The sequence below is a fragment of the Capricornis sumatraensis genome, chromosome 6 (genome assembly GCF_032405125.1).
Source record: "Capricornis sumatraensis isolate serow.1 chromosome 6, serow.2, whole genome shotgun sequence".
NCBI classification, from domain to species: Eukaryota; Metazoa; Chordata; class Mammalia; order Artiodactyla; family Bovidae; genus Capricornis; species Capricornis sumatraensis.
Window position 1 is genome coordinate 18731040 of NC_091074.1, and position 25247 is coordinate 18756286.

The 25247-nt window shown below is 41.7% G+C and overlaps 1 protein-coding gene across 1 annotated transcript in view; it reads right to left on the reverse strand.

Annotated features, from left to right (window-relative positions):
- ELP3 (elongator acetyltransferase complex subunit 3) overlaps positions 1-25247 on the reverse strand; it is a 123336-nt gene that overhangs the window by 25490 nt on the left and 72599 nt on the right. The window contains exons 11-14 of the mRNA XM_068973815.1: positions 14038-14128; positions 10576-10641; positions 8231-8458; positions 7239-7320 (exon numbers count right to left, since the gene is read on the reverse strand). Coding sequence (XP_068829916.1) covers positions 7239-7320; positions 8231-8458; positions 10576-10641; positions 14038-14128 — 467 coding nt within the window. The remainder of the gene's footprint in view (positions 1-7238; positions 7321-8230; positions 8459-10575; positions 10642-14037; positions 14129-25247) is intronic.

Genomic DNA, 25247 nt, shown 5'->3' on the forward strand with positions numbered 1-25247 from the left:
ATATCAAAGCTCCCAGACTGCTCAGGAATATTCTTAGGAACCATACACTCTAACTCTGCTCCTCTACCAGAGCAGGAGGAGAAGCAGACAACAGAGGATGAGATGGCTGGATGGCATCACCGACTCAATGCACATGAGTTTGAGTGAACTCCGGGAGTTGGTGATGGACAGGGAGGCCTGGCGTGCCGCGATTCATGGGGTCGCAAAGAGTCGGACACGACTGACCTGAACGTGTAGATTTCATTAAGGGAATATTAGGAAATCATTTGGACTTCTCTGGTGGCTCAAATGATAAAGGATCTGCCTGCATTGCAGAAGACCTGGTTTGATCCCTGGATTGGAAAGATCCCCTGGAGAAGGAAATGGCTATCCACTCTAGTATTCTTGCCTGGAGAATTCCATGGGCAGAGAAGCCTAGTGGACCACAGTCCATGGGGATGCAAAATGTTGGACACAACTGAGCAACTTACAGTGAATAATTTATGAAAAAACTGTAAAGGGATAAATTATTATGAAGTTAGAAAAGGCGAAACTATCTTTTCCTTCCTTCCTGAGACGTTCTATATTAACACACATGGCCCAAACTGGTTTGCCTTTGGCGAGCTTCCTGTGTCCATTAGCAAACAGGTGAGCCAAAATGAGGAAAAGCTTTTCCAGGCCTTTTAGTAATGATTATGAGTCCATTACCAGACAGATCTAGTTACAAATGTGCCCTTTTTCCCAACTAGATGAAAATGCAAAGCACAAAACTACCTTTGCCTCCAACTGAGGGAGATATGTGCAGCCTGGAACACTGGCCAATGAAACAAAATAATTGTTACTTTTGCCCAAATATTATTTTGTTAATGAGTGTTTCTGGGGTACAAGACCATTCATTTCAGTTCCAGGAAGCCATATCAGACGCTGTAAGTCTCAGGCACAATGATGTTTTTCACTAGTTGGGATTGTAAACATGCCTTTAGAGTCATGTGTCTCTGAGCTCCATGATCTAGAATAATCGTATCCCCACAGAAACTCAGTTTGCTCATCCTATATTTAAACTCGCCTCCCCTGCCCTCTTCTTTGCCTTTTTAATAGGCTGAAACAAAATGGCTATTGATCTCTGACTTCAGTGATTTCTGTCATCAAACAATCTGATATTTTCCTCATTCCTCATCATCGTTTGATCCGTCAGCCTGGTGCAATTCTTGGCCAATGGCCATGTTAATTTTCTACTTGAAAGAAATAGGGTACTGCTTATGACGAAGGTAGTGGGGGGAGCTTGGGGAATAGCTGTCCGTCATGATGCATAGCAATTAGCCTGGCAAAATGAAACAGGAACACGACTGGATCTGAAACCTAGCCAAAACTGCCTAAAGGAAAAAAGGTCATTTTGTTGGGGGTATTAAGTGGCTTTTTAAATAGTGTCTCTTGACAGTTATATTTGCCCTTTCAAAAATGGTTCGGGCAGTGTGACATCAGAGATCTCCAGTTTCCATGGTGATTATTAGTGATGGCATTTCAAATGTTATGGTTAGGTTCTACAGTATAAATCTCTGCACTTGACACTATAAGGGGGAAGAGAAAAAAACTGCTCCATCGTAACATTTTTAAAGGAGAGAAAGCTGATCATCTAGGTAGATAAACATCATGGCTTTTAAGTAAATACAATTTGTTCATCTTAAACAATTGGATGTTGATAGAAGCAACAAGAGTAAGTTGATGAAAGATACTATAGCGCTTGGACTTAATAGGGACTAATTAATTGCTTGGGTATTTAGCAGCAATTAACTATTATTTCCTGCCTGCATATTATTTCATAAGCTGATTGTTCTCATAGTAGTGATTTACCCATTTTTATATGTAGAAAAAGATTGTTTTCTCATGCTGAAGCAGCTAATCCTAAGTTGAGAAATAGTCTAAGTAGGGAAAAACCTGTCTTCCTCTGCAGTTACAGACAAGCTGCAGGGTGAAGACTGCATGAGCTGCTCTGGTCCACGTGAACATCCCTCAAAGGCAGGGCATCATCTCCTCCTTCCTCTATCTGCCCTCTCAGCCCTGGGCCCCTGCACACAGGAGACACTCCAGAAATGTAGTGATTCTGGTGTTAAGAAATTCATTATTGCTTTAACAGTTAGAGTTGATGGTTAATTTGAAACACACAGTTTACCAAGACAATTTACTCAGGCAGAATGAATAAACTTAAAAGTCACTCTGATGGACTTCCCTGGTGGGGCTAAAATGCCACATTCCCAATGTAGGGGGCTCATGTTTGATACCTGGTCAGGGAACTAGATCCCACATTCCACAGCTACATACCCCAACTTAGGAAAAAAAAAAAAAAGATCCCACATGCCACAAGGAAGATCAAAGATCCTGTGTGCTGCAATTAAGACTCAGCACAGCCAAATAAACATATAAAAAAGAAAAGACACTCTGAGACAGTGTTTCATTTGATGTTGATAAACGGGTTTTCAATTTTCTCATGTAGCTATCAAGTTAATCTTTTATAAAGCAGCTGTGAAATACACAACATGGACCTTTTATAAACAAAATATATTGAGACAACAAATAAAAAACAATTTGTGTTTTAATATGGAAAAACAGAATATATGGAGTCTTTCTGACTAGTGCTTGAAATCAGATCTACTGTGTAGTTAGTCATATTGTCCAGAGGCAGGATTGAGGGTTATAAATCCAAGTAACAGAAACAATCTGCTGGCAAGATAAAGGGGAATCATAGTGAATCAGAATTTAATTAAAAGAATTCTACATAAACGCATGCCTCTTAGTGTCAGTGTAACCAGCATGATAAGTGATCTGTCTCTCCCTTCTTCAAGCTACTAGTTATGCCAGGACAGAATATCTAGGCTACCACTGTGTATGAGTTATACAAAAGCCTACAGACCAGGGGAAGGATAGATTTACAAATCAAGGACAAGGTCAGGAAAAGAAAAAACAAGCAAGGCAGGACACAGATCACAAAGTATCAGCAGATGGGACTGAGGGGGACAGGCATCCACTTCATTTCACAGATAGGATTAGCCACCTACGGGAAACTTTATCATCATTTCTATCATCAAATACCCAGACTGAATGAGACTAATTACTAATGAAATTAAAGGGTCTCCTGGTATGGTTTCCTAAAAGAATCTACTCAATATGAAATCAGTAAAAACACAACTGACCTTGTTGAGAACTAAAAGAGATGAAGCTATTTAAGGGGCACATTTCTAGACTGTTAGAATGGCAAATGTTAACCTAACACACTTATTTTCAGTAAAGAAATAAAGGTCCGTGGAGATTAGAGCAACATTATTCAAGATCATCACAAGGAGAGCTGCTGTCAGTGCAGGAACAGAATCTTAACGCCCCTGCCCAAGTGTCTCTTCTTACACATCACGTCTAATGAAGTACTGTGAATAAACGCAGCACGGAAGCACCAGCACTCTCCTAAGATTTTCATTCTAAGGATCAACTTATGGAGAATAACTGACTCTTTACAAAAACCAATTAACACACACACACACACACACACACACACACACAGAGCACTGTACTTAAATCAGGAAGACCAAAGTCAACTGAACAAATGAGGGAAGGAAAACAACCAACCAAGAAACACATTATGATTAAAACCCAACAAGGACACTTTAAATCTGTCTTCCTTGAAGTTCTGAATAATGGACACCTCAGGTGTCTAATTCAGGAACTCAAATAGAACACTAATACGTTACTAAATCAGAGAAATACAATGCATCACACACAGAGTAAATGTTCTTAATGTTTTCATCTGAAGGGGGATCAGATCTTGGGTCAAACAGAAAGCCAAGGCCCTAGGTGGATTCTTCAGTACAGGGCACTGGCACTTCCTCCCACAGCACTCACCTGAGTACCAAAAGCACATTTCCAGGGCTGCTCCTGTAAAAACCTGCTGGCCAAGAGAAAGCCCTGTACCAGTAGTCTACCTGTGACAGCTAGTAATGGGAAAGGTTCTTCCCTGTTATTTATAGCAAGTCTCTTCTTGCTATTTTAAAAGTTCAACAAGCAGATGATCTGAAATTGAGCTATTATTTAGATTAGAATAATAACCTAAAAAGAGCACAGATGCTGATTTCCACTTAGTAAGACACTGTTCAAAAAACAGTAAGGTTCTTACAGGTAACTGAATGTGTCCCCAGGCAAATCAGACACTCCTCTCTGCATATAACATTTCAAAAAAGAGATAGATAGCACGAAGGCAAATTAACTAATGCAGAGAAGTGACAGAATACAGATACCCTTCAGTTTTAAAATTCATCAGGTTCCCACAGATACCAGAAAATCACACAGCTGCATATCAGACTTTGGGAATGCAGGCGCTGCCAGGGTCACAGAGAATACCTTTACCTTACTGATCTGAAACAGAATACTACATTTGGAAGAGAATACTAAAACCTTGCTCCTCAAAGTGTGATCTGAAGACAATCAGAATGGTCTTACTACGAGCCGGTTAGACACGTTGGCCTTCAGGCTCCAACCCAGACCCAACAAGTCACAATCTGCACTTTAACAAGATCTCCAGATGATTCACAAATACATTAAGGCTTGGAAAGCACTGTACTACTGGAAACACTGACAGTTCGCTGGCAAAAGAGGCCAGCTGAAATTTCAGGTGATTCACAGATGCACATGTATAATGAGCTCTGAGTCAGTCTGGCCCTTTCCTGGTACCAGGGAAGGTTGACCTCTTTCAACCACAAGCTGAACAATTGAGAAGTAAACCTTTTTAAATTACAAATACTGGCAACCAATCAGGTGAGCTTCATTTAATTCCCACCTCTTTAGAGGGTTTAAGGTAACAGAAAAAACCCAAAGAACAGACATGGTTGCCAAGGCGGGAGGCAGAGGGATGGACTGGGAGTGTGGGGCTGGCAGATGTAAACGGCTGCGGTTAGGATGGTCCTACTGCGTAGCACAGGGAACTACATTCAATACCCTGGGATAAACCATAATGGAAACGAACATAAAAAAGAATTGTGTATGTATATAACTGAGTCATCTTGCTGTACAGCAGAAACTAGCACAACACTGTAAATCACCTATACGTCAATAAAAAATATTCAAGATAACATAGAAAAATATAGGGAGCTAGCAGTGTTAAAAAATGCTTTATTAATCTGTCTGGAAAATGCCAAAAACCACAGCCAGATTAAATAATCGATTAAGGGAGCATGGGTCATTACATTTTCATAACTGTAATCATTAAAATCTGGGCCAAGGTATTGATTGATTGATTGGCAACATACCACTGATTTTTTTTTTAAGGTTCATTTAATAATGCTGGAGGGAAAAGTAACCTGAATCTTGATCAGGGCTTTCACTGTTAGCTGCTGATTGAGAAGAGCAAATTTTGTAAGGGTATGACACTGAAGAGTATGAGTGAATGGGTGCAGTCATGCTATTTTTTATTCCACTTATACCAGACATCTCTTCACGCCCACCTCCCCCAATCACCTGATGTCCTAGGTGAGGCTAAGGGGAATGCTTCCAAAACGGTAAAGAAATCTGTTCCCCGGAACAAAGTCATTGAAAACAATTTTTAAGGAGTAAGGAACTCTGTCTTGAAACATCTTGTACTAGCAATGAGGTTCTATTTTAATTTTCTGAACAATACTGGCAATTACCACATTAACTTATGATTTTCTTAGATTCATTCATCTGATTTCATTTTCCCAGACAGAGTAACTGGGCAATGAAGCACAAGACCAGGAGGAGATGGGGTACAGGAGGGCACCATGAAGATAGGGGACATGAGGAGACAGGGGAGACCATGAGGAGATGGGGTACAGGAGGGCACCATGAAGATAGGGGACATGAGGAGACAGGGGAGACCATGAGGAGATGGGGTACAGGAGAGTACCATGAAGACAGGGGACATGAGACAGGGGAGACCATGAGGAGATGGGGTACGGGAGGGCACCATGAAGATAGGGGACATGAGGAGACAGGGGAGACCATGAGGAGATGGGGTACGGGAGGGCACCATGAAGATAGGGGACATGAGACAGGGGAGACCATGAGGAGATGGGGTTCAGGAGGACACCATGAAGACAGGGAACATGAGACAGGGGAGACCATGAGGAGATGGGGTACGGGAGGGCACCATGAAGATAGAGAACATGAGGAGACAGGAGAGACCATGAGGAGATGGGGTACGGGAGGGCACCATGAAGATAGGGGACATGAGACAGGGGAGACCATGAGGAGATGGGGTTCAGGAGGACACCATGAAGACAGGGAACATGAGACAGGGGAGACCATGAGGAGATGGGGTACAGGAGGGCACCATGAAGATAGAGAACATGAGGAGACAGGAGAGACCATGAGGAGATGGGGTACGGGAGGGCACCATGAAGATAGGGGACATGAGACAGGGGAGACCATGAGGAGATGGGGTTCAGGAGCATACCATGAAGACAGGGGACATGAGGAGACAGGGGAGACCATGAGGAGATGGGGCACAGATTACTCATCTTGCCAGCAAAGAGTGTCTGCAAGCTCTATTCTGCCAGACTGCTTACAGCAATTTTCTTTGTGCCAGAGCACCACCAGTCTTTCCCTATTTGGCTCTGCCCAATTGTGAATATAATAATCATAAACAGAGGCAAGAGAGGCCTTGTTAGGAGAACCACTGACTAAAACCGCCCACCCTGGCCAGGCCCGAATAGTAACCACTTGCACGAGTGGTCCTTGCATAGGAGCAACCACTTGCACAGGAGGTCCTGATAAGGAACGCGGCCATAACAAACTACCATAAACTGGAAGAACTTGGGCAAGGTCAAAAGGAGAGTGAAGACGCCAGTTTATATGTCCTGCCAAACTCCCAGAATCTTTCTCGCTGGAATCCATCTATGCTGAGCGATGTGTACACCACCAGGAAGGACCCTGAGTCAGAACGACTGGCCAGAGACAAGCCGGAAACTAATCCCATTACCAAAAGAGCTGCGATTGTGGGCCACGCGGCAGAGCAGCCCTCCTGGGTTCCGTACCCTTCTGCTCTCCACCCGGGCACCCGTTCCCAATAAAGTCTCTTGCTTTGTCAGCACGTGTGTCTCCTTGGACAATTGATTTCCCAGTGTCAGACAAAAGCCCACTCTTGGGCCCTGGAAGGGGTCCCCCTCCCTGCAACAGCCTGAGACACTTTTAATTGTGGTACCAAGTTAACAATGTGAATGAATCATGAACTTTGCCCTCCCCCTAGGCCTACCCCCAGTTACCTGATATAACAGCTATTTTCCCAGATCCATGTTCTTCTCTGGCTATCCGTTCTGCTTCCTCCATCAGCAGCATGCCAAAGCCCTACCAAGAAGCAATAAGGGGGGTTAGGGACTGTGAAGGAGAGAGGTCATTAAGAGGGGTCCATAAAACAAGAAGGCCGATACTTAATAGCTGCTAAACTCGTTAAAAGAGTGACAAAAACCCATTTATAGGCATAAGGAAAGAAATGATTCAATTATACCAAAAGTACTCAGGGGCAGACTAGGAATAACTCTGCAACAAAAGCCATCCCAAGGTATTTTGTGGATGATGTAATCTAGTCACAGCAAGGGAGGAGTTGCCTGTCAATTTCTGTTGCTTTTTAAACAAGTTCTAGGCAATCTCCAGGTGATGCAAGTCTGGAGCATCTAATCTTGTATTATTAGTCACCCTTTCAGTTTCTAAAAGGCTTTTGGAAACCAGGCAATATTCTTAAATCATCTATTTGGGGGTTTAATGCTAGGTCCACCATTAGCAGTTTTAACTTGCTCTCCTGAAAGTGAAAAAAAGTGGTTATTTATTTAGGTTGTTTGGGGGAGTAGAATAGCATGCCACTATCTCTTAGCTTGCATTGACAAAGTGCTTTAAAATTTCGTAAGTGCTTTCTTTCACATTATCATCTCCTTCGATTCCAAAATAGTTGAATCACACAAAATTGCCGGTATTAGATCATTTCTGACTTTCAAAAATAGCAATTTCCTATGGTTCAGTCTATTATTATATTCCAGTTGATTGAGTCTCAATTCATCTCTCCCTCCCCTCCCTCATGCGCAAAGGGAGAAAAACCTCTCTGAACAACAGTAATGTTGGCTCCTCTATTTCTGCACTTTCCTTTCTCCTCTCCTCTTCCTTTCCTTCTCTGCCCTCCCTCTCCCCTCTGCAATCCCTTTTCTCTTTTCCTGCTTTGAGCAACTTCTTAACCACAGTCAAACAGAAATACAGTCCAGGATACCTGATGCTGAAATTTAGTGGGATCCCGACTGCTTACGGGGACCACACTTCCGTACACGTGCAGCTCTCGGACTATGGACACACCCCCAACCAATTCGAAACGGAATGTCTCCTCTGAACACTTCCGTAATCTCAAGAGGCCAATCAAGATGTCCTGATCTGGGTCTTCGTACGATAGGAAGGTTTCCCAGCCTCCATTTGCAACATAATCTCTTCTCACCAATTCAACCTGTTTTAATAAAAAGCCACACAAAACATTTTTTTATAAAAAGAGAGAACAAAGTACATTTCTATAATTATATATATTTATTTAAACTAATATCTATAGTTAGGGATAGACAATAAATAATCACAAATTACGTTTCTTTTTACTTGTCTCTCAATAGCACTGACTATAGCTGAGAATTTGTGTCTTGTCTACAGATGGTGTAAGAGGAAAACTGTTACCATTTTATAAATACTTGAACCTCATTAACCTTAAGATTCTTACAGGGTTTGGCTCAGTTAATACTTCCATGGATTTAAATCTCTCAGCCTCTATGAAAAGTCTCTAAGGTAAAATTATACATTATGTCATGTACATAGTTCTTGGGAACACCCCGGGGCCCCAGAACTGTGAGGTGCTCAATGGTTTTTAGTTCTCACCTCTTCCACTAAAACCTGCTTTTTGGGGGGAAAATGTGTTGGTCTCATTCCTTGACGGGATTTTCAGAAAAAGTATCCCACAGGACCTTTAAAATATTGGGTTGACCAAAAAGTACATTTGGGTTTTTTCATAAGATGTTATGGAGAAACCCAAAAAACTTCTTGGCCAACCCAACAGTATGCTTAATTGTGAGATTAACAGGTTAAAGAAAATACCGTCACCAGAGAGGGGTTTTAGGGGAAGCTTTTGTGTTAGCACTCTACATGGTGTTTTGATTTTTGCATCCTGCTCAAGTGGCCCTTGTACTCTGCACAAATATTAAGCAATTGACTTGCAGAGAAAGCTACGTATGTGGGCTTGGTCACACTCAGATGCACTCCAAAAATAGGCAGATTGGACCCACAGTGGGGTGATCGATCAGATTGACACTGACATTCCTCCTCAGCTTCTTGTTTGCTGTGTAACTGGACTGCACAAGAAATTTGGCAGAACTAACTGTGCCACGGTCTACTTTTTCCTTAAAAGGTCCAAGATGTCAAAACTGTCAATTCATTTTGAGAAGAGAAATATCAGCTGCAGATCTCATCTCTTCTAGCCTTTCTCAAACAGGCTCCCACAGGAAAGAGAACCCCCACAGAAAAATCTGACAAATAGCTAACATGATGACATTACAGGAGAGAAATTAATTCATTAATAATATGTTTTATAGAAACCCTGTTGATGAGGGTGATCTCTTCACCTGATTACCACAAACGGGCAATAACTGAACAGTTGCACACAGAGATAAGCACGTGACACTCAGCTTTACCTGAAGGTAGCCACTAGTCACATTTGGCTATTTATATTTGAATTCTTTGACACTGTGACATTAAATAAAATTAAAAAGTAAGTTCTTCTTGCACTAGCCACCTTTCGAGTGCTTAACTGTCACATGTGACTGGTAGCTGACTCCATATTAGGTGGCACAGATGACAGGACATTTCCAACACTGCAGAAAGTTCTGCTGAATAGTACTAATCTATAATGAAGTTCCAACCTATCTTCCTAACCTGGCCCTTCTAGTGTTGAGTGACCTTCATGTCTGGCTTTGCTGACTTGACCCGATTCTCAATGACTCTTTGCTCTTAGTTTATTCATTAACTTTGAGAGCTTGGTTTTGGTTCTAACTATAGGGCTTCCCTGGTAGCTCAGCTGGTAAAGAATCTGCCTGCAACGCAGGAGAACCCAGATCGATTCCTGGGTCGGGAAGTTCTCCTGGAGAAGGGATAGGCAACCCACTCCAGTCTTCTCGGGCTTCCCTGGTGGCTCAGATGGTAAAGAATCTGCCTGCAACGCAGGAGAACCCAGATCGACTCCTGGGTCGGGAAGTTCTCCTGGAGAAGGGATAGGCAACCCACTCCAGTTTTCTTGGGCTTCCCTGGTGGCTCAGATGGTAAAGAATCCATCTACAATGCGGGAGACCTGGGTTTGATCCTTGGGTTGGGAAGAGCCCCTGGAGCAGGGCATGGCAACCCACTCCAGTATTCTTGCCTGGAGAATCCCCATGGACAGAGGAGCCTGGCGGGCTACAGTCCATGAGGTCGCAAAGAGTCGGGCATGATAGAGCAACTAAAGACAGCACAAAACATAAGCAGGCATAGGCCCAGGCTTGACAAAGAGTAATGAGGAGGACCTAATCTCTACAAAATGAAGACACTCGCCTGGTATGGCCGGACTTTGTGATGAATTTCTTGGATTCCAACCTCTCTGGTTCTCACATCACGACACTGTGAAAAAAACAAAGCAAAAGAAATGAAGAAAGGGGAGGAAGGAGGGACGTAGGAATGGGGAAAAAATAAAGAGAAAGAAAAGAAAGAGGGAAGGGGAGGCAGATATAAAACCGGTCACTGATACAATTTTTACTGAAACTTCTCCATCAAATTCTGGGCTCAAAATTACATCTGGACATAATTTACATTGAGATTAAAAAACCGAATTTAAAAATGAAGCCATTTTTAATAAATGTGAAGATAGGGAAAAACAAAATGGAAATATATGAAGTTAACAGTGTTTTGGTTTTAAAAGGAGTTTAGAATCCAAAGGAGATCGATACATAATATTGAAAGAACATAGCTCTTAAAGTTTCAACACAGTTTTACCCAGAGGACACAACTGTATCTGAAAGTGCAATCCCAAACTATATCTACAGAGGGGTAACAGCTGAATTCCTAATGTTGGGAAACGTCACCATTTTATAGCAGTTAATGTTTCTAGCATCACCATGTTCGTATCGAATTTTAGAGATGTCAGAAAGAGGGAAACTAAGACTGCTATCTTTTGCAGAGAAGGGCTCTGTGGAATAAAGGATGGGAGGGAGGAAGGAATGCAAGGAAGGAGAGGAAAGAGCTTTTATTACTATACAGTCCGAATCACGGTGTCATGGTGGCAGACTGGCTCTCTGAACGTCCCAGGAAGCACAAAGTTGCCTGTGGACGTGTGCATGGCCTGGCTACATGATGTGACTCTCGCTTCTACTCCACGACCCAGTGTGCAGGCTGTGAAGCCTGACACTTATAATTACAAAACCCTCACAGGAACTATTATCTGTCCCGTGGTATACTTTCCCCTATAGAACAAACTGTGGAGCTTATTTCCAAGACTCTAACGCTTTCCATCGGTGAGAAAAGATCACCTTAGGAAAGCTGATGACATCTTGCAGTATACTACTAATAGTGTATTTGGTGTATATATGGAGAGAATTTTATGAGAAAATAAGCATTTGTTATTCAGTTCTAGAAAAACTAAGCTATTTCCATGCTCCGGGAACCCATATCCCATGCTCCTAAAGAACACTTGCCTGCTTTTGTCCTTTCTTGGAGGGGTGGGGAATGGTTTTTACGAAAGAGACTGGGCTATCCTTATTTTCTAGTAAAGACACTGCCTAGGTAAACTAGATAACTTTTGGCTGCGACTGAATTCCAGTCTTGAGACTCAATCCTAGATTACTTTATGAGAGCCTATCAAGGTTTAAGAGGGTAAGAGTGCTGTTCATCCCAGCACTGTTTATAATAGCCAGGACATGGAAGCAACGTAGATGTCCATCAGCAGACGAATGGATAAGAAAGCTGTGGTACATATACACTATGGAATATTACTCAGCCATTAAAAGAATACATTTGAATCAGTTCTAATGAGGTGGATGAAACTGGAGCCTATTATACAGAGTGAAGTAAGCCAGAAAGAAAAATACCAATACAGTATACTAACACATATATATGGAATTTAGAAAGATGGTAATGATGATCCTGTATGCGAGACAGCAAAAGAGACACAGATGTAAAAACAGACTTTTGGACTCTGTGGGAGAGGGAGAGGGTGGGACGATTTGGGAGAATGGCATTGAAACATGTATACTATTGTGTAAGAAACGAATCGCTAGTCTAGGTTCAATATAGGATACAGGATGCCTGGGGCTGGTGCACTGGGATGGCCCAGAGAGATGATATGGGGAGGGTGGTGGGAGGGGGGTTCAGGATTGGGATCTCATGTACACCTGTGGTGGATTCATGTCAATGTATGGCAAAACCAATATAGTATTGTAACATAAAAAAAAAAAAATTTAAATAAATCAAAAAAAAAAAAAAGATGATGGCTGGATGATGAGGTTATCAGACTAACCAGGCCAGGAGGAGGAGGAGGAGCTGAGGAACTGGGACAGCTGGGGACCAGGGAGCAGAGCAGTCGCATATTGGCTGGGGCTATTCATTACTGTACATGGGGTTCCTTGGTGGTTCCGTGGTAAAGAAACTGCCTGCCAATGCAGGAGACTTGGGCTCAATCCCTGGGTCAGGAAGATCCCCTGGAGAAGGAAATGGCAACCCACTCCAGTATTCTTGCCTGGGAAATCCCATGGACAGAGAAGCCTGGCTGGCTATGGTCCATGGGGTCACAAAGAGTTGGACATGACTGAGCAACTGCTGCTGCTGCTAAGTCGCTTTAGTCGTGTCCGACTCTGTGCAACCCCATAGACGGCAGCCCACCAGGCTCCCCTGTCCCTGGGATTCTCCAGGCAAGAACAGTGGAGTGGGTTGCCATTTCCTTCTCCAGTGCATCAAAGTGAAAAGTGAAAGTGAAGTCGTTCAGTCGTGTCTGACTCTTAGCGACCCCATGGACTGCAGCCCACCAGGCTCCTCCATCCATGGGATTTTCCAGGCAAGAGTACTGGAGTGGGGTGCCATTGCCTTCTCCGGACCGAGTGACTAAATAACAATGACTGTACATACAGTTGCTATTTTTCTAGAACTTAAATTATTATTTTATTATTATTGTTTTGTTAGAATAAGCCAATAATGTTCACAGACTCTAGACCATTTTCTGAAAAAAAGAAAAGAAAAACTTCTTTATAACAAATCAACTGAGAGAACACAATGTTTCAGGTATGTCCACAAACATGATGCGCAGACCTTAAAACAATGCCTTTCAAAGAGTGGTCCATGTCTGCACTGTGTGCGAGGACCTCCCTCAGCTCCGCACCAGACCAAGTGAAGCAGGAGCTCAAGGCAGAGGCCAGCATGCAGGCTCAGGCCTTGACACCCCCTGGCCTTTCCTCCTAGCAGCTCTGAGAAACAGCTCCTAGGGCGTGGAGTTTTAAACCACATTGTGATTTCAAAATCATCTGCAGATTCCCGGGCTCTTTATACTTCCAGGGAAAGCAGAAAGGAGGTGCTTAGTAAATATTCATGAAATAAAAAAGGAAATGAAAAGACACAGGGGCAAGGTGGGGCAAGGGAGAGTGGCCTAGCTGGACAGTAGCATCGGTAATTATTTCAGCATATCATCCTTGTTTCTTCAGAGGTCATATCTGTCTATAACCACTGGTCAAGAATCACACGCCCAGTATTTCAAAAGAAAAGAGGTTTTCTAAAAAAGGAGCTGAATTACGTAGTTGGCAATTTCAGCAGGCAAGAGAAAACAACCGTTACATTGACAAGCCCACACTTTTAGGAGAAAGCAGAGGGGTGCAGGGATGGGGTGCAGATGGCGGGACCACTACTTCAGCTTCAACATGCTGTACAGAAAGAAGGGCTTCAGTGCATGGAAGCTCTCTGACCAGCCTGTAAGTTTATCAGGTGATCACATGTCTGAGAGTACTCTGATCTCTGCAGTCACGGTCAGGCGCTTACCTGTATTCCAAGGTCTTTCATTCTTGCAAACGCCAGCTCTCTCAAGTTTCCATGCTCCACTCCTGAGCTGACTAATGGCATTGGAATATCTCTGCAGGAGAAAAACATCAGATATTGCAAAATGTAAGTCACTCTCTAAAACAGGAAGGCAGGGATATTTTTTACAAAAGGAGAACCACCCTTCCCCCCTCAAAAAACCCCTACAAAACAGACCAAGAAAACAGAGGCTGAATATTCTAACTGGAAAGCAGGTTCACAGCTTTTCTACCTCCCAGTTTTTCCATCTATGAAATTATGATTTTCACCAATCATGCGAGGTTTTCTTAAGAAATACCTGATGAAATCACTTTATAAGATTACTAAATACAAAACAAATATCCAATAACCATTATAATGATTTTTGGCTGAAGAGATACCTGTACTAAACAGGAAATACAATTCTTGTTGTTGTTTTTACAAAATCCAATTTGTTTAAAAGAGAAGAAATAAAAATTATTAATGCACATATTTATAGCTTATAAACACGTTCCCACAGAGTTGCTGAATGACAAGTAACCAGGAAGCTTAAAAGCCTGGCCGAGATGACAACTGGTCTCAAAGAATATATTGCCCCCCACCCCCCGTTTCCTAAAAATCTAAATTAGAAGTGACTCTTCCCTGGTGGTGCTAGTGGCAAAGAACCCGCCTGCCAATGCAAGAGACTCAGGAGACTTGGGTTCAATCCTTTGGTCAGGAAGATCCCCTGGAGGAGCAAATGGCAACCCACTCCAGTATTCTTGCCTGGAAAATTCTGTGGACATAGGAGCTTGAATGGCTATGGTCCATGGGGTTGCAGAGTTGGACACAACTGCATAACTGAGCACAACTTCATTAGAAGGGAACAAGAACTTGCTTAAAGATGAAGCAGATAAAATTTATTTCCTGGCATTAAGATAGTGTTAAGTGCCAGGCACCAAGGAAACTTTGATCAAAAGTTGAAATTATGAGCTTCATTTTAGTAGCCCTCAACATCCCTTCTAGAGAAAAATCAATATCTTAACACAAAATAGCTAAAAAAAAAAAAAAAAAAAATCTGAAGTAAGAATATGCTTAGCACATCTATTTAAAGACAAGTCCCCAATTTGTTTTGTCTAATATTTGGTGGATTAGAAGACTTGAAGGATACACCAATTATCTTGTTTCCTCATTTTTGCTTTTGAATCAATTTGAGTGTTTTCCTTCTCTTTTCACTTATCCCTCCAAATGTTAAGTAAATACAATTAGCTAATTCACCATTTGATTCTAATAAGATATTCCCCACTCATTCAAAAGTATCAAAAGCTAATCAATTACATTAAAAACTACACATAATAAATAGACTCTGGAAGCAACTATAAAGCAATAAGCCAAAATTCTTTAAGGGAATGACATACCAGGGAGTTCAAAGTGACATAAAAAAATATAATTTAGAGTGATTAGTTAATATTTGTGGTTTACTTATACTTTTTAGTAAAATAAACTTTCTTTCTTTGGAACTGTAACTCCTTCCAACCAGTCCATCCTAAAGAAATCAGTCCTGAATATTCATTGGAAGGACTGATGCTGAAGCTGAAACTCCAATACTTTGGCCACCTGATGTGAAGAGCTGACTCATTTGAAAAGACCCTGATGCTGGGAAAGATTGAAGGCAGGAGTAGGAGGGGACGACAGAGGATGAGATAGTTGGATGGCATCACCGAGTCAATGGACACGAGTTTGAGTAAACTCTGAGAGTTGGTGATGGACAGGGAGGCCTGGCGTGCTGCAGTCCATGGGGTCACAAAGAGTCAGATATGACTGAGTGACTGAACTGAACACCAGGTATATCTTAAATATTTATTTTTGTTTACATATTTATTTGGCTGCACTGGGTCTTAGCTGCAGCACGAAAGATCTTGAGCTGTGGCATGTGGGATCTAACTCCCTGACCAGAGACAGAACCCAGGACCCCTACATTGGAAGTGTGGAGTCCTAGCAGTTGGACCACCTGGGAAGTCCCCAGGTGCACCTTAAATTAGTAATCAGAAGAAACTGAAAGAAGGCTAGTGAAGGAAAAAGCAGGGTTTTTTTTTTCTTTTTTTGTGCTCATACCCCCAATAAGCATAATAGAATTTATGATTCTATTTGGTTACACAGATAATTAGGGTATTCTTTTAGGTGATGGAGGAAAAAACAGTTTATTTTAGGAAGGAATGTATAAAAAACTGTTTTAAGTTTTTTACTATTTCATATTACGTAAACCAAAGTTAAAATCTCCCAAATGTCTCTTTTAACCCTGAACTAGTCAATCCTAAAGTAAATTAGTCCTGAATATTCATTGCAAGGACTGAGGCTGAAGCGGAAACTCCAATACTTTGGCCACCTGATGGGAAGAACTGACTCACTAGAAAAGACCCTGATTCTAGGAAAGATTGAAGGCAAGAAGAGAAGAGCGAGGCAGAGGATGAGACGGTTGGATGGCATCACCGACTCAATGGACATAAGTTTGTGTCAACTCTGGGAGATAGTGAAGGACAGGGAAACCTGGTGTGCTGAAGTCCATGAGGTGGCAAAGAGTTGGACACAACCTAGCGACTGAACAACATTCTATTAAATTACTCACAAACATATGTAGTTTCACAACAAAGTATAACACTGTTACACGTGATATGAAATTAATCTGATAATCTCAACGGCAACCACTTAGTACCCATTACATGAGATTCATTTGACTCTTGTTATTCACTGCAGTGAAGTCTGATAATGTGCCATGAACACTGAATGAGCAAATATGGAAGCACTGCTCCTATGAAAAACGGAGGGTTAGGTTCCTGTCTGCTTTCGGTTCATTTTCTTCCGCTGATCAACACATCACTTTGTTCTGTGTTTCTGTTCAAAGACACTTTATTTAACACAGAATTTGTTCAGTAACACTGTATATGGCCAACAGCACTATGACTCACGCTGCAATGAAGCTTATCTAACACGCTTATTTTCTTTGTAAGAGACATCACAATCTTCTTGTGCTTAGGAACACTATGCATGAAAAAAAGAAAGAAAGAAAGTGAAGTCATTCAGTCGTGTCCAACTCGTTGTGACCCCATGGACTGTACCCTACCAGGCTCCTCCATTCATGGGATTTTCCAAGCAAGAATACTGAAGTGGATTGCCATGTCCTTCTCCAGGAGATCTTCCCGACCTAGGGACTGAACCCGGGTCTCCCGCATTGTAGGCAGACGCTTTATCATCTGAGCCGCCAGGGAAGTCCGGGACACTTTAAACAGTAAAATCAACAAAAAGCACAAAAATGTGAAAAATGTGTTAATAAGTGGATTGTTTCAGAATACCTGTTACAGCATGAGAGCTGACGCAAGCACAGATACCATGCCAGTATCTGTTCCTCACCGACCCTCTGCCCACCAGTCTAGCATCTGCTGACGAATCCTACACCACCTGCCCTGCAACAGTCATCACTGGTGACTATTTCTACCATCCCTTCTGTGTTAGTTGAGCTTGTATTTCAAGAAAGAATGTTCCCTTCTCTAATTTATAAACTCATAGACTCCTATTTTATTCAACCAGTTGTAGTAGTCTGATATCAACATTATTTTGTTGCTTAAATTAGATGTGGCCAGTAGGCATGCATTTAGGCTGGCTTCTGGGTCCTTCTGACATATCTGCAACATTCTTTGTGTATTTCCTTACTTTCTGCAACAAGATGTTCTAGGTTTATCTTACATGTTTGCTGCCCCAACCCTAGAACTGACCATTTACCCAAGCAGTCCCGCTTCCTTTCAGTGGAGCATGGTATTTAAAACCAAGATCTGGGCACTCACTGTGCTCATTATTACTGAGGTATCATTGCCTTTAGAAATGACTTAACACGTGGACATCACCAGATGGTCAATACTGAAATTAGACTGACAATATTCTTTGCAGATGAAGATGGAGAAACTCTATACAGTCAACAAAAACAAGACCTGGAGCTGACTGTGGCTCAGATCATGAGCTCCTTACTGCAAACTTCAGGTTTAAATTGAAGAAAGTAGGGAAAACCACTAAGCCATTCAGGTCAGACCTAAATCAAATACCTTATGATTTTACAGTGAAGGTGACAAATATATTCAAGCAATTAGATCTGATAGGCAGAGTGCCTGAAGAACTATGGACAGAGGTTTGTAACACTGTACAGAGACAGTGACCAAAACTACCCCAAAGAAAAAGGAATGCAAGAATGCAAAGTGGTTGTCTGAGGAGGCCTTTCAAATAGCTGAGAAGTGAAAGGCAAGCGAGAAACAGACAGATACATATCCACCTGAATGCAGAGTTCCAGAGAATAGCTAGCAGAGATAAGAAAGCCTTCTTAAGGGAACAATACAAAGAAACAGAGGAAAACAACAGAAGGGGAAAGGCTAGAGAAAGACTTCAAGAAAATTGGAGCTATCAAGGCAACATCTCATGCAAAGATGGGCATAATAAAGGACAGAAACAGTATGGACCTAACAGAAGCAGAAGATATTAAGAAGAGGTGAAAAGAATACACAGGAGAACTATACAAAAAAAATCTTAATGACCCAGATAGCCACAATGGTGTGATCACTCACCTAGAACCAGACATCCTGGAGTGTGAAGTCAACTGGGCCTTAGGAAGCATCACTTTGAGCAAAGATACTGAAGGTGATGGAATTCCAGCTGAGCTATTTCAAATCCTAAAAGGTGATGCTGTGAAAGTGCTGCACTCAATATGCCAGCAACTTTGGAAAACTCAGCAGTGGCCATAGGACCGGAAAAGGTCAGTTTTCCTTTCAATCCCAAAGAAAGGCAATGCCAAAGAGTGTTCAGACTACTGCACAATTGCACTCATCTCACATGCTAGCAAAGTAATGCTCAAATTCTTCAAGCCAGGCTTCAACAGTACATGAACCGAGAACTTCCAGATGTACAAGCTGGGTTTAGAAAAGGCAGAGGAATCACAGATCAAATTGCCAACATCTGTTGGATCATCAAAAAAGCAAGAGAGTTCCAGGAAAACATCTACTTCTGCTTTATTGACTATGCCAAAGCCTTTGACTATGTGGTTCACAACAGACTGTGGAAAATTCTTAAAGCGATGGGAATACCAGACCACCTTACCTGCCTCCTGAAAATCCTGTACGTAAGTCAAGAAGCAACAGTTAAAACTGGACATGGAACAACAGACTGGTTCCAAACTGGGAAAGGAGTATGTGAAGGTTATATACTGTCACCCTGCTTATTTAACATCTAGGCAGAGTACAACATGCAAAATGCCAGGCTGGATGAATCACAAGCTGGAATCAAGATTGCCAGGAGAAATATCAATAACCTCAAATATGCATATGACAAGACCCTAATGGCAGAAGGCAAACAGGAACTAACGAGCCTCTTGATGAAGGTGAAAGAGAAGAGTGAAAAAACTGGCTTAAAGCTCAACATTGAGAAAACTAAGACCATGGCATCCAGTCCTATCACTTCAGGACAAATAGAATGGGAAAAAGAAACAGTGACAGATTTTCTTTTCTTGGGCTCCAAAATCACTGCGGATGGTGACTGCAGCCATAAAATTAAAAGACACTTGCTCCTTGGAAGGAAAGGTATGACAAACCTAGACAGCATATTAGACATCACTTTGCCGACAAAGGTCTATATAGTCAAAGGTATGGTTTTTCCAGTAGTCACGTGTGGATGTGAGAGTTGGACCATAAAGAAGGCTGAGAGCCAAAGAATTGATGCTTTCAAATTGTGGTGCTGGAGAAGATTCTTGAGAGTCCCTTGGACTGCAAGGAGATCAAACAGTCAATGCTAAAGGAAATCAAGTCTGAATTAAGTTGATTGGAATTCAATGGAATTGAGTTCACTGGAAGGACTGATGCTGAAGCTCCAGTGCTTTGGTCACCTGATGTGAACAGCTGACTCATTGGAAAAGACCCTGATTCTGGGAAAGACTAAGGGCAGGAGAAGGGGGCAGCAGTGGATGAGATGGTTGGATGGCATCACCAACTCAACAGACATTAGTTTGAGCAAGCTCCGGGAGACAGTGAAGGACAGGGAAGCCCAGTGCACTGAGGTTCATGACGTCACAAGAAGTCGGACACAACTTAGCAACTAAAAACAACAATACATCTATCTATTTCTATATATCAATTTAAAAAGCTGTGAGATCGTGCTGATAATTACAATTCTGATCCAGGGCTCAGTGTTGTTTTCAGCTTTCTACTTTTCAATGCTTGTAAATCCCTTCAGGAAGAAGTCTGGCTCTCTTATTTTTAGTATGCTTATGTGTTTGCTAAATCAAACAACAATCATTTGCTCAATGTAACCAACCTCCCAACTACTCTATCTGCCACCTCTGCACTCGCTGCTCTCACTCCCCATTTCTTCCGGTGTCAGGCATGCTGCTGTCAACAGCTCCGGGGTATTGCCTCCGCTGGCGATGATGGGAAGGGGAGGTGAAGGCAAAGGAAGAGGGGTCTACAAAATATTTCTAATAATGTATCAGTACTTTTAAAAGACATACTAAAATGTTCAATACAAGTACATTCTCTGAGGAGTAGGTTTTATCATATAGTGCTATTAAACAGAAGTATATGATAGAAGGAAATACAGAATTACCAGCAGGGCTAGCTAATCATTTATGGGGCCTGAGAAGGCAATGGCAACCCACTCTAGTACTCTTGCCTGGAAAATCCCATGGATGGAGGAACCTGGTAGGCTGCAGTCCATGGGGTCGTGAAGAGTCGGACACGACTGAGCGACTTCACTTTCACTTTTCACTTTCATGCACTGGAGAAGGAAATGGCAACCTACTCCAGTGTTCTTGCCTGGAGAATCCCAGGGACGGCAGAGCCTGATGGGCTGCCGTCTATGGGGTCGCACAGAGTCAGACATGACTGAAGGGACTTAGCAGCAGCAGTAGTGCAAAATGAGAACAGAGGGTCTCTTCTTAAAATAGCATTAATGATTTCAAGATAATGAGAACAGAGCATTAAGCCAAGTTAAAGACCCTCGAGACTACAAGGCTGCACATCCCTTGAAGCTGGGGCTAGCTACCCCAAAGCACAAGTCAGTGCTAACCTGATAACACAGGGCGTCACAAGGATTCTGACAGCTCATAAATGTCCTTACATTCATGTCCGTCACTACAACATGCAACATGGCTTTAAGGGTCTTTGGCAGTGAAATGCCTGGAGTGTCCCAGAAGGGAGTTTTTCCTCATTACAGAATAGAAATGTGGCCATCTCCACTTTCAGAGATAAAAATTTATTTTCACTGAAAATGAAGAGAGAGAGTTCTATATACATTGAGCATCTTCTATGTGCAACACAGTATATAAAGCAAACTGGGATACATAAACTGACACTATCCCAGACTCTCAGGAGTTCAAAGTCCAGGTAAGATTATAGACGCTCTGACTTTGCCACATTCATCTAGGTGCGAGTTTCACTTATTTTTAGGGTTTTCAATTTCAGTCTAGTTTCACTTTCTTGGCTTGAAGAGATACTCCATTCAGGAATATTCACTTTTCTATTTCAATAGGTAACCTGTCAAGCTTAGAGGTACTAATATTTGCAATTTGCTCATCAAAAGTCTTTCAAAGTGATGTCTAGAGCTTTTTTTGGTCTGAAGTTCCTCACACCTCAGAAACATCTTTTGGTTGCAAATTGGTATTCTATTCTAATGCTTCACATTGATTTAAAAGTCACATCAAGGCAGACAGCTGTCAAATAGCCTGTGGGCAGCGGCAGTCTAATGTGGCTCCATCATGTGTCTGGAGAGAATTTTACATTTAATCATTGCCTCCACTCTTCCGTGCTGCAATACAGAATGATTCATTGGGGTGCTACTTCATAAACATACCCAGTTAGATGTTACTGACTCAACTGTCATAAAATTTAAAGTGTAAAATAGTGAAGAAAGAAAAAGGAGGGGTAGGTGGCGTGAGGAAATTGTAATTTTTTTAAAAAAGACAAGTGTAAAACATTGTTTTTACTTGAAGTATCTTCCTTCCCACTTTCCTTCCTTTGTTCATTTCTTCTGATACCTGTCCAGAAAATAATTCCTAGAAACTTCTCCATGTATGAGTTTAGTTTCACGAGTCAACACTAAGCAAATTGTCTGTAATTAGCAGAAGCTGACACTGGGTGAACCTACATAGGAATAAGCCAGATTTTCTAAGGCACAGAACACAAAGACACACAATTTTCCTTTGCTATGATTTAAAACAAAAATAAACTATAATTAATAAAATCCCCTGGATTAAACACCCTGGGAGGAGGCTTTTTCCTTTGCCAATGGTTTCTTTACAGCAAGATATAATCAACCGCTTCCAAATGAACAGAGTAAGGATGCTCAGTTGTACTTCTGGACCATTATCAGTTTTCTACATTTTCAGAACTATTCTAAGAGTTTAAAACCAAAGCTAAAAGAAACACTGCAGAGTGAAAACCCTGTGATTCTTTCCCCAAATCAGAAGGTTTCTCAGGCACTTAACACCATCTAAACACTCAGCCTTCTCTTGTACACATTTGCATGTAATGCTTGAATCACCCATTAACACTTCCCTTAGCACTTCTCTTTCAAAATCTGACCACTGAGTCCTTGATACAAATTTCTTTCTGGAAGTCGAGATCTATCGTATTCTAGCTGTATCTGAACATAACTTTAGAAATAGCACTAAATGGAGTATAACATTTTCATGCAGAGATATGAAGCTGTTTTACCAAAACACAGCTACCAAACTGTCAAGTGTTACTATCAATAAACTCAGATATGCAGATGACACCACCCTTATGGCAGAAAGTGAAGAAGAACTAAAGAGCCTCTTGATGAAAGTGAAAGAGGGCGAAAAAGTTGGCTTAAAACTCAACATTCAGAAAACTAAGATCATGGCATCCAGTCCCATCCCTTCATGGCAAACAGATGGGGAAACAGCACAGTGTCAGACTTTATTTTGGGGGGCTCCAAAATCACTGCAGATGGTAATTGCAACTGAAATTAAAAGACGCTTACTCCTTGGAAGGAAAGTTATCACCAACCTAGACAGCATATTAAAAAGCAGAGACTACTTTGTCAACAAAGGTCTGTCTAGTCAAGGCTATGGTCTTTCCAGTGGTCATGTATAGATGGTGAGTTGGACTATAAAGAAAGCTGTGCACTGAAGAATTGATGCCTTTGAACTGTGGTTTTAGAGAAGACTCTTGAGAGTCCCTTGAACTGCAAGGAGATCCAGCCAGTCCATCCTAAAGGAAATCAGTCCTGGGTGTTCATTGGAAGGACTGATGTTGAAGCTGAAACTCCAATACTTTGGCCACTTGATGCAAAGAGCTGACTCATTTGAAAAGACCCAAATGCTGCGAAAAATTGAGGGCAGGAGGAGAAGGGGACGACAGAGGATGAGATGGTTGGATGACATCACCGACTCAATGGACATGAGTTTGGGTAGACGCCCACAGTTGGTGATGGACAGGGAGGCCTGAGGTGCTGCTGTTCATGGGGTTGCAAAGAGTCGGACACGACTGAGACTGAACTGAACTGAAGTGTACTATGTGAACACGAACTTAAGTTTGTTGGTTTCCTAGTCTATCTGCCCAGGAAAGAGAAGATCATTCCAAGACCTTTGAAAGGTAAAATTTATCAAGTTTTCTTTTTGACCTATCTCAATAAAAAGCACCATCTATCTTCTTTATGATCCAAATTCCATGACAGGCAAATTATATATAAACAGACAACTGATGTAAGAAGACACAAATAATAATCAGCTTCATGGGAGAAATGTTAATCCTAATAACTAGGGAAATGCAAATTAAAACCCCTAGGTAAATAAAATAAAAAATATAACCATTTAATTCTGTAGAGGTTGTGATAAAACCAGAAACTGCATATTTACTCTAATCTGACATAATTCCTTTGGAAAACCATATCAATATACATAGTGAACACTCATTTATTTATACACTCCTTGTTCCAGAAAGTATGTTAATAGGAATAGTAACAACAATGCTTAGATCCCTTTTTTTAACAAGTAATCTTTCTCCTGGGTTCTACTACTCTAACAGGTTACTTCAACAGGAGCAAAAAGTTCTATGCACATGAATTTTCATGGAGTGGAGGCCAAGGTAATAATAATTAAAAAAAAGAGAGATGAAGAAACTAGGAAGCAACCTAAATGTCCAACATTAGGGAACAATTTGCTGAATGAGACAAATTGAAATGCTAGATTACCAGGCTGCCATTAAAATGATAACTATGAAGATTATTTTTCAAATCATTGACTAGAATTCAAAAAGCATTATTTGCCAGTGTATAAAATGTACCGCACAGACCTACTGTCTGTTAAATTGAGAGAACTCATTGTACTATCGCACAAGACACTGTGAAGTGATCATGATGACAGTATACACAGAAGCATAAAATACTAGAAGTGGTAGCAATAATATGAAACCTGCCACCTACTATGAAGATTTACTCTGGTGGTAACCTCAGATATGCAGATGATACCACTCTAATGGCAGAAAGTGAAGAGAAACGAAAGAGCCTCTTGATGAGGGTGAAAAGAAGAATGGAAACGCTGGCTCAAAACTCAACATTCAAAAAACTAAGATCATGGCATCTGGTTCCATCACTTCATGGCAAACAGATGGGGAAAAAGCAGAAGCAATGACAGATTTTCTTTTCTTGGGCTCCAAGATCACTGTGAATGGTGATTGCAGGCATGCAATCAAAGGACTTGCTCTTTGGAAGGAAAGGGATGGCAAACCTAGACAGAGCATTAAAAAGCAGAGACATCACTTTGCTGACAAAAGTCTGTATAGTCAAAGCTATGGATTTGCCAGGAGTCATGTATGGATGTCAGAGTTGGATCATAAAGAAGGCTGAGTGCCAGAGAATTGATGCCTTTGAACTGGGGTGCTGGAGAAGACTCTTGAAAGCAGCAAAGAGATCAAACAGCAAAGAGATCAAACTAGTCAATCCTAAAGGAAATCAACCCCAACATTCATTGGAAGGACTGATGCTGAAGCTGCAATACTTTGGCCACCTGATGTGAAGGGTGGCATATTTGGAAAAGACCCTGATGCTAGGAAAGACTGACAGCAAAAGAAGAGGGTGGCAGAGGATGAGATGGTTAGATAGCATCATGGACTCAGTGGACATGAGTTTGAGCAAACTCTGGGAGATAGTGAAGGACTGGAAAGCCT